This window comes from Strongylocentrotus purpuratus, unplaced genomic scaffold (assembly GCF_000002235.5).
Source record: "Strongylocentrotus purpuratus isolate Spur 01 unplaced genomic scaffold, Spur_5.0 spur5_scaffold_6, whole genome shotgun sequence".
NCBI lineage: Eukaryota > Metazoa > Echinodermata > Echinoidea > Camarodonta > Strongylocentrotidae > Strongylocentrotus > Strongylocentrotus purpuratus.
The window spans coordinates 10,955,138-10,966,304 of record NW_022145612.1 but is presented as its reverse complement, the minus strand read 5'-3'; the positions used below and the strand labels follow the sequence as shown (position 1 = coordinate 10,966,304).

At 33.3% G+C, this 11,167-nt stretch overlaps 1 protein-coding gene across 2 annotated transcripts in view; it reads right to left on the bottom strand.

The window, feature by feature from the left end:
* Positions 1 to 540: 540 nt before the first annotated feature.
* LOC579674 (extended synaptotagmin-2) overlaps positions 541 to 11,167 on the bottom strand; it is a 59,066-nt gene continuing 48,439 nt past the window's right edge. For both annotated transcript variants that reach the window (XM_031000436.1, XM_031000437.1), the window contains 5 exons: positions 9,825 to 9,917; positions 8,699 to 8,833; positions 7,617 to 7,722; positions 6,963 to 7,012; positions 541 to 5,610 (listed from right to left, as the gene is read on the bottom strand). In XM_031000436.1, coding sequence (XP_030856296.1) covers positions 5,547 to 5,610; positions 6,963 to 7,012; positions 7,617 to 7,722; positions 8,699 to 8,833; positions 9,825 to 9,917 — 448 coding nt within the window. In that variant the 3' untranslated portion in view covers positions 541 to 5,546. The remainder of the gene's footprint in view (positions 5,611 to 6,962; positions 7,013 to 7,616; positions 7,723 to 8,698; positions 8,834 to 9,824; positions 9,918 to 11,167) is intronic.

Below are 11,167 nucleotides of genomic sequence, written 5' to 3'. Positions count from 1 at the left end.
TTAGAAAACGATTTGCAAGAACTGAATAAAACGTTAGTGTGTGCCTGGAAGTCTGCCAGACTGTTATTCTCATTGCTCTTTTTTTGATCATGAAAATCGAATTGATTTTTGTTTTTGAACAATTTCCCCACGTAGAGCACCCCTTAATTTAGATAAGATAGTAACAGAGTTAATTTGTTTGCTTGTATCCATTCATCTACAAAATGCATTAACAATGTTGATCGCTATGTTTAGCAATGCAAAGTACTAGTATCGGGAATTAGCCTAGGGCCTCGTATTGTCATTATTGCTTATGAAAACAATAGCAGCTTCTTTGTAATCTCTCTCCTCTTCCCTACCTTTTTATTGTTTGCAATTTCATTTTTGTTTTAACGTACCTAGTTTTTTTCATTGGCTATAAATTGCCTTTTTCATCTGATTTGGAAACTTGAAACTCTAGGAAAAGAAAAAAACTCTCTCTCTCTCTCTCTCTTTGTAATATCATAATTCTTAAGTAATATAAAATCTGTACTAATGAAGAAAAAAAACATAAACAAGATGTGCACAAATAACATAATTTAATATTTCACAAGAAACCAAACTCTTACACCACATACACTTCACAGATGACATTTTTACAATAAAAAGACTAATGTCTACAACAATATACACTTGTCATCACCAATGAACATTTACATTTGATTACAGGCTAAGTAGTTCCAACCCTTTATAAAATATTCTAATGTGGGATAAGTTTTTTCTCAAAGTTCCTATACACATTAGTTTTGACCAAAATATATTCATTAACAAGTTCTATACCACTTCATATATCCAAAAGATCTGTTTACCCGGAATACATTGCACATATAAAAAGTGTTTGTAAAAACCAAACTGGAATATATAAGATTATAGTAGACAGGCAGTGCCCTATACATTTTGAAAAACTATATTATAATATCATTTTCCTGAATAGTGCATTGACGCTAGTTGCCTGATGTAACAATGATAGTTGACATTTGATTCATTTTTAATGAAGTGTAATATTTGAGAGTCACTCCTCACTCTGAAAAAAGTATTTCAAAAGGGTTTATCATAATAAGTATGATAATACTTGCATCATTAAACTACTTGCAATCAATGGATTATTTTCCTGATTTACTTTATCAATAAAAAACATAATTTCTCAACAATATGCATCCGAATATAATAAGTAGTGAATCTCTTTTGTTTTGAGGCAAGAATACTAACAACATAATAATAACACACAATTGTGTACATTTCGTGGACAATTTGATTCATTTTGGAAAATATTAGACACAAATTCAATATTTTTCTCTTTTATTATGAAGGAAAATCAATGCAATAACTTTTAGGAAGAGTGACATCATGAATTATTTCTTTCCAGTTCCATTGCTAACATTGGCAAAGCATTTAATTTTGAAAGACAAGTCTAAATCTAGACAGAGAGCAACATTCACTAAAAAGACTGACGTTTGATGAACAGATATTTCACAAAAATGAAGAACTACACACCAAATCAATGGCACTCACTAAAAACAAATTGACAAAGATATGCTCAAGAAAAAATAAATAAGCAACAAAGTTGCTCACATCTGATTTAACATGGAAAGGGTATGATTACCCAACATATAATTGATTCTGTTCACTTTAATTTAAGAAAGAGCAACAAAATCATGAAGAAAATGAAAAGCACAATTGTTGCTTACAATTATATAAAACCAAAAATACATATATATAAATAGGAGCATTTATCATGTACCATAATTTCATATGAAAGATAAGGCCTTTTTATGGCCAGAAAAATGACATTTACGGGGTCATGAAGAACAAAAAAAAAAATAGAAATAAGTGTAGAAAAGAAAGCCTTTTTCCTTATGAAGATATTTTGATTTGAAAGATATATGATAGCATGTTAATACACATTTACAATGAAATAACCTCTGATGAATTGTTTAAAAACAGTTTAAAAAAACATGTTCCAAATATGATTACATCATTGACAACACCACTGATACATGGAAATAACTATTCTGCCATTTAGCAGAGTCAAAATGATGGAAGACTCATTAAAGGACGTGTGCTTCTTTCATACCATCATACCTTGTGATAGTAAATCATTATTCATGCCATGCTATAAGCAAATCCTCTGTAAATGAAGTTTGTTTTCCTTTCATTTTTATCAATGAATCAAGTAGAAGCTAAATCCATACATAAAGAATTTGTTTCAGGAATAGAAATATTATTTTGTTTCCATACACATCTATCATTTGACACACTTTTAGGCTGCATAAAAAGTACATAAAAAGGGCTAACATTGAACGAACACTTTGCAAACTTCATTTGGAACTGATTAAGCAAGCAGAAGTATAATTACAAATCTTTGATTTATACCAAAATATAATTTGCCCGAGAGAAAATTTCAGATCTTCAATTGCAACCAACCTGAAAGTCTAATTCAGCCATTCATAACAATTAATGTCTTATGCTATGAAACTGTTGGCATAGGAACTCTAACACTTGCATCATAGCAAGCCGATGTAACTCATATAAAAAACACTTCTAGTTTGCTTCATAAAACAATAAAAAAGATAGACAACAACATAAAATGTACTCAATTCATAGGTAAAGGGGCTCATACCCCCAAACAAAGACTTCAATTTCACTGCAAACTGGAAATTAAATTTACAAAATGAAATTCTGAAAGCAAAGTTATGATACATAATGTACATACACACCCGTCGGTTTAAATATTTCAAAAAATAAACACAAAAGGTATTTACAATGTGCTGATGTGCACTTGAAATCCTGCATGAATAGCAAGCCCAAAACACCACCAAAAGAAGATGTTACTGCCATTATAAATTGTTCATCTACTGAACAAGTTATGCAATCTACAGCACTGGTTTCCTAATTTAATCTAAGTCTTCTCTAGACATGCAACTCTCCAACATTGCTGTTTCTGTATTTTCTAACTTTCAAATTTTTCAAGAAAGATTGAACCCGGGTTTGACAGCAGTTATTTCAATGATTTTCTTAATATTCTATCATTTATGATACCTTGTACGCCCTTGTACAATCTTTTCATTCCATCCAATGACACGATAAACATATATCAATATCTTGAGGAAAACAAACATTTCAGGAACCATGACAAGACATATCAATGCAGGTTTTCTAAACATGTAGGTATTTTACAGTGTTATATTTATTTAGAGCAGGAGTTTCAAATGATAATATTATATTTGAAGAATCATGTTTGTAACATTTTTCAAGCTCTTGTCAGTTAAATTTAAGACAAGTAACACAATATATTCTGGGGTGAAATTAGACTTAAAGCTTCAGTCGCTTCCAAGTATAGTTGTTCCAATGAGACTACATCTAGCTCCATTGACAGCCGCAGTGTGTGCTTGCCAATCTGGTCACGTGCCATAGCTTCGTGAAACCGGACAGATTAACAAAATGCAAATCTGTACACCCATTTTACAAAGATTTTACATACGTTTCTCTTCAGATCATAGATCACCAGTTGAAATGTCAAGGTTAACATAAAGGCAACCTGGGGACAAACTTTTGGCTACATTGTAGCCAATATTGTGAGTTAACTCCTCTGTGATTCCATTGTAATGGGGTATCATATGTCAGTTATCATCAGTTATATTAAAGAATTCCCAATACCAGGTGTTTATTTCTGTCCAGGACAAAATATTCATGAATGAAAAACTTATATCAAGGCATGATGCAAAGTATCAATATCAAACATATCAATCATCCAATAAATAAACAGGGAATCCTTAGTTAACAGAGGCCTTTCTCAATTAATCTAAAAATAACCACATACCGTAAAAGGAATATCCTCCTGATTTCATGTATAACAGCTACTTCTAATCTACTATACAAGTTTATTTCCAGTACTTCAAGATTATAAAAGGATCACATATTCTCTGATCTTTATCCCAAATAACTCCCTAATTTAATATTCACCACACAAGACACAGGTAAGGGGAATACATAGCACACAAACAACAACAACATAATTATCCTCATGATTTCACAAGATATAGGCATAGTCCACCACCCATGTGGTGCATTACCCAATCGTTCAGATATAATGCGTAGATCATCATTCATACATCTCCATTCACCTCTGTTCTCATTCGAACTTCTAAAATTCATTAAGCATCTTAATGCATAAATATATCAAAATGAAATGATATAGCTTATTCTTAGCATTAAATCCCCACACAGCTAATCTGTATTAATCTCCTATTCATGATTAAGTAGGTATACACAGGTACATAATTGTCAGTGTCAAAGCCATTGGGCTATTCATGTGCTTGGCTAAAAGCCTTTATACATTATAGACTGGACATTATGCAAGGCAGAGAAAATGAATCTGAAATTAATGAAGGTTATTGTCCAACAGCACTTACAAGCTATCATGCAGATTTAAATTTATAACAAAATATGCAATTTGATGATAACAAAATTGAGCTACTGAACGAAACATACGATAAGAACATGTATAGGAAAGCTTTACAAAAGCTATTTATAGAACAGGAATTCACACTACTTATAATCTCGCACCCACATACCCAAAGTTCTTAACCAATTGATTACCGGTACTGAATTATGTCATTGCCGTAGGCTTGAATACAGGAGCCACAAAAAACAAAAACAATGTGACCATAATTGATTTGAGAGAAAAAAATCTTTGCCTCTTGGAATTATATAAAAGTGATTATATCATCGATTTTATGCCTTCCCGAGGCCTTGCTAATGAAGAGTTGTGATTGATAAAAATTTATCACGACTTGCTCTAAATCGTAAATGTGTACCTAAGAGATATCAAAGACATTGTCAATTTGTAACTGATTGGAAAACTATAGATTGATTCAGATCAAATACATCTCTTTGTATCAAAGACAGGGCCTTGGTGATTCAGATGTGAACTACTTGCATGCAATGTGTCTGAATGTGAACTGATAGCTAATCAGAAAAACTTTGAAATGGATGAAACTAGCTGATCTTCTGAGAGGCCGCAAGGAAGAGTTGTGTAGTGTCAAATTCAAGACGGTCATAAGCCATATGTCGAATAGAAAGAAGAGTGCAACAATTAATGTACAAGCTTTTACAGTCAATTAAAACACAAACTGTTTGTACAAGAATGAATACATGCTGTTAATGAATTGCATATTGTACTCTTTATGAATAACTTGTTAAGGGTCGTGCACATATAATGCGGTAATCACGGCAGTTTTGAATTTGTTGTAGTATAAATGAATGACAAGGGGCGATGTAGAAAAGTAGCAGCAAGCAACAAAGTCCCACACGTAATCACTATCATTGTGCTTTAAGTTAGACAAATGTGTAGTGCACTACGCTAAAGTCGCTATATTTAGCCGGTGGTTTCCTGCGACATATGTAAACGAAGCTTTATTTTACATTGTCCAGTATGCATGTCAAGTCTATCGATGTATTATGTGCATCACTTCAGCCTTGTTTCAAGGTAGTCTTTATGGCGGGGTTGAGTGGCTGGTGGGTTGAGGTCATGATGTGAAGCTCATAGAAAGCCGAGAGACAGAGTCTGGGCTAATCCTCTTCAGATTATACCTGCAATTTAACAACAACAAACACAAAAAATAAGTGATTAAATAGCAAGTTCATAATTGTTATCAATACGTCACATATTTCTGTACTACCTACTATATGTTTCTATCAATTACAGGCCTTTAATGTTATCAATTTTAGGTGCAGTCCATTTCAGCTGGTAAGAATAGTACATCTGACAAAACAAAGATGATGCAATGTACATGTAGTAAACATTAACAAAGGCATAGCTAAAGAAACATTCAGCTATCTTATTTGGAGAGAAAATGGCAGCTGGAGAGTAGAGCATCAAAGGATGTGTTGTAGTGAGACCTTTACAGGCCTTTAGATCTCCACAAGATCTAGAATTACTATCTATTTTTTTGTTAAAGGTGTATTCCAAAAGTGTTTGCAATATCTACATTTTGAGAAAACAATAGCTACGTTATATCTATCTCGTATGATCAGGATTTGAGCTGACAAATCTTTGATTTAATAATAAGCAAATAACTACCGTTGGTGAAGGTGATGGGACAAACTATCACTTCCGAGGCGATCTGGATGTGAAGCTGAGGAAAGATAGCGTATATACATTCTGATCGACGAGGAAATGATAGTTTGCCATCGCCTGAAACCAAAAGGTGATTATTTGCTTTATATTCCACATCTAAAACAATTTAACTACAAAAAGAAAAGGACGTGTATGCATCTACATAAAAGACACCATGCCCAAATTCACACCAACAAAGTTAAACAGTTTATAACCCAACCCCTTGAGGGTACGGTGCGCATGTGTTTGTTTTAATTGCGCGCTTAATTACGCCTGTTTTAGTGCGCTTTTGGATAATCTTCAGTGAAAGTGCGTTGCCCTTTGTAGATAGTACCTCTATCTTCAGTAAAAGTGCGTTGCCCTTTGTAGATAGTAGTACTATCTACAAAGGGCAACAAACTTTTTGCTTCTCCCATCAATGATGGGCGAACTATCTTTGATCACGTGATTTACTTATGACCAATCGTAGAGCTAGATTCTTAGTATGTGGAATATAATAACAAATAATAATATGTTTATTTATATAGCACAACTACTATACAAGTATATTATACTGCACTCAATACACACTATCATATCATTACCCCGGTTGTAGCTGAGCTGCCACGATAAAATGCTAAACATTCAAACAATTTCTTCCTACTGGGTATCCATTTCCCTCACCTGGGTGGAGAGTGGCTGTTGTAAATGAATGTCTTGCTAAAGACACAATTGACCATAGTTTACATTTACACGTACTCATCCAAAGACAGTTGCACACTTTGCACATTCCTAACAAGAAAATATGAAGACTTGGATTTCAGAATTTTAGTTTTCTTAAACTTACCATTCTGTTGTGGCCTTGCTGAGGTCTAGGGTGGCAAGGTCGATGTCAACCTATGATGAGAGAGAGAGAGAGAGAGAGAGAGAGAGAGAGAAAGAAAAGTTACTTCAACAAACCTGGTTCTAATGTTCCCCTGTAATCACTACCACCCCCCCCCCCCCAACTGTATTGACTCAGATGTTAACCTGTTACTTCAAAACATAGTCATCTTTTAGAAGGCTAATGATAGAGAGGGATGGAGAAAGAACTAAATATGGCTCTAGTGTGAGGAACTACCCTTGACAAGAACACCACAGAGAGAGAGAGAGAGAGACTTAATACTCCACTAGTAGTAAAGGTTAGTACTGAGAGTACAATAATATTCCCTTACCACTGTGTGTGATATGACTTCAGTGATATGTAAGCTACAGTGTATGCTACTGTGATTTCTCAATCTTAATCTCATTAACAGACATTATATAATACAACACATCATTATTTTCTTAATTTTAGTTAATAATAATAATAATAATTCAGTAATGTGAGAGACACCCACTAACATTGAGTCTTTACCTAATATCAAACTCATTTAACCTATTCATCTACATCTCAGGAGTAGAAAATATGTTTAAAGGTCTGAAAGTGTGAATAAAAAGGTATTTAAAGCATTATTTTTACCTGGCCAATGGTCGGGTTGTTGAGGGGAAGGAAAGAGTGTGAATTCTTGATGCAGATATCCAGAACTCTCTCGGATAACTCTGTGGACGTGCAGGAAAACTCAAACCTGGTAAAGAAATTACAAAAAATATATCAGTTTCAATCCAACACAAAGTGAGTAGCAGATGACATCTGGTTCAGAACTGCATAATGGCAAGAATATCAAGTTGTGCCTGGTATGGAGAGGTCATTTTAAAACCAAAATTAATAACTTAACATATTCTTTCTTTTCCTAAAGGCTAAAGAAAGTCACATAAGGAGGATAGTCACTTATTATAAGCGCTAGAAAATTTAGCCCCTAAAACAATTCTGCTTTCGAGAAAAAAATTGATATAACAACTTACTGGTGCTCCCGGTATATTTTGATACATTTTTAAATAGCGCCTACAGCCGTATAATGGTAGCTAAGAACATGAAAATCTCAGACTATGTAGTTTTGATATATAATTTCTAAACGGGAATAGCTAATCATTGATTTTAGTCAAGAAACATTTTATAGCTTTATTAATATCTTGACCTTGAGAGGGAGCTATACAATATAAAGAGTTATTTATTTACAATTCCATAACTTTAGACTCGATTTCAACCGCAACAATGATCATTGAATATTGTAGATCGCTTATGCTTCCAAGATGTTCATTTGAACCAAATTTGTAACCCCATACCAAAACTTTGTATTACCTTTAAGATGCTACATGAATTCTATAAGTTTAAATGAGAACAGAGGTGAATGGAGATTTTAATATCCAAAGCCAGAATATTAACAGTATGATAAATCCATGTATGAGGTAAGAATAATAAATTCAAACTGCAGGATAATTCAAGGCAAAAGATGTAATTCCCACAACTGATTTGGGCCTGAAAATCTCTTGATTTTAGTCATGAATCTAAAAACGGTGATTCTATAGTTTGTGAGAAATTTGTTTACAAGCATGCCTACCATAGCCTGCAATGTTTTACTGTAGTAAAAATAGGACGTGATACACCGTAGCACCACCGAACCACCCAGAGAGGACAGGGACTACAAATGAGGGTATACTTACGTGTGATCAAAGACAGGATCTCTTGTGTCCTTGATGACTTTGGTCTTCTGTTTACCACTTTTAGACTTGTCTGGTAGAAGGTATGCCCTGATGTAAGAATCAGGCATGTCTTCAGAGTCAGGGATCGTCAGTTGCCTGGCATGGAGATAGATATAGAATGAGAGTGTGTTTAATTTATTGAGGAAGACAGTCTTTAACACTTCATAATAATTAAAACAATTACCAACACTTTTGGGAATCTAATGTCATTATCATGATATTCTGCATTTGAACATTATTTGAACACATTCTGATCAAAGAAAGATTACAGAGAGTCCTTTTCAGGACTCCACAATCCTCTCTCTCTCTCTCTCTCTCTCTCTCTCTCTCTCTCTCACATGGTGCACCCGCAAGCCTACTGTATACTGTACTCATTCTGTAAAAAGCAATTAGTAATTTCAACATTGGGAAGAATCATAGTATTAGATACAAAAAATTCATAAATTTTTGATGATCACCAATGACAAATCCAAAGGTCTTCATGTTTTGTTTAAAATACCAATTAAGGATGAATAAGCTAGTGTTTAAGATTTGAGAGTATCCTCTACGTTATTGCATGTTATCAAAGTCATTAAGACAAATAAAGACAATGAGAACTGTACATGTACATTCGGAAGTATTCAAATTGATGCTACAGAAATGTTTTCTATTACAGTACTGGTATTTAAGATATTGATAACTGATGTATTCAATTACACAACTGCAACCTGCAACATTTCTAAATACTACATTTAACATCGCAATCAGGTAAGTCTTAAGGTCAGTTTAAGGTCTTTGATTGTTTTACATCCCATATGTTACTAAGTATCATGGAATATTGATTACAATCATCATCATTATCATAATTATCTTTTTCCTTCATATTTCATCTGATCAAAGATGTAGTAAAGCTATGGACTTCATGTAATCAAATTATAAAGAGTTACGATTGACCCTACAATCATAAGTTCTCCAATCAATCGCAAGTTTGCAGCCTCCTATCTCTTATGTACATAGTTGCGATTTATATCAATTAATGTCAACTCTTTATAAGACGGGCCCAGGTATATGAAAATCTTTGATGTAGTCATTAATGTATATTACTTACGATGCCTTGTGAATGACGACTATGACCTTCCCTCTCGGTGAACTGTATCTAATTGTCATCTGGACACGACCATATGGGAACGGAGCCTTGGGACTGAAAGGAAGACATTAAACATACAAATTACATCAACATGAATTTACAAATTATGTATCAATCACAATCATGATTTTCTCATTATGTTGTTGTTTTGTGTATTCCTTTCTCAAGTATGGATATTTTTGTATTGCAGTCCTCAATAAAAATCCTAAAAGTTTGTTATTTGTGAGAATGACTTAAAAAGTATAAATAATAAATAAAGAAAGAATTTGATTATCTTCAATAGACTTCACCGATATATATATATATATATATATATATACATACATGCATGCAAGGCTCTCAATTAATTTGATTAAGCCGACATAAACAGAATACTTTCCTTCACAAATAGACAGGACTGCAAAAGAATTTTACAAAGAAGGAAATTATAACTGTAACAGATTATTACCACGCCTATAGTTTATCATGCATGCGTTGTAGCCCACAATAATGACATAAGTATGCAATTAGTTCTAACTCCACATTCACCTTGCATTTGAACACACTGATGTTAAGTATTATTTTGTATTTTATTTACAATGAATAACATTTTACTGAGTAATACTTAGTAATTTAGAATCGAGAGTTACAAGAACCAAGAAATCAAACTGGAACTCAAACTGATTAGCAACATGCTAAAAAACAGCAATGGATGAGTCAGAAAATGTTCACAAAATCAGAACAGATAAGCTGATTTAAATTTGATTCTTTCTCATTTTTGCTCACATCTTCAGAAAGTTAAAATAAGACCTGGCCCTGTTGCACCAAACTTACCATTGATGGTAACTTTGCCATCAATGGCTACCAATCTTGATTTTGATTGGCTGTCGAGCCTTGTTACCATGGTAGTTGCCATTGATGGCAATTAAGTTACCATCAATGGTAAGTTTATGCAACGGGGCCCTGTACTGCCATTTTACTATTCAACAATATACTTTAACATTTTAATTTTGTTCAGTTATTCTATTTTTAATGTCTCCATCTCCTTCTTGTAAGGCAAGTGGCACAAGCAAGCTTGAGCTTTTATGTAGTAGAATTAATAACCTAAAACAGTTTTGAACCATCTGCACAGTCAAACAAGATTTAGTATCATGAATATAATATTGTATAATGTTCACATTATACCTTTCTCTCTATCACATTATTCATGAGAAAAACAACCACTCCGTAGGCTACCTCAAACCACAGATATCAGCTGCTGAAAGCCAAAATACTATTTAAATCTACATAAAACAATAAAAGTACCCTACTAAAATTATGGCTTA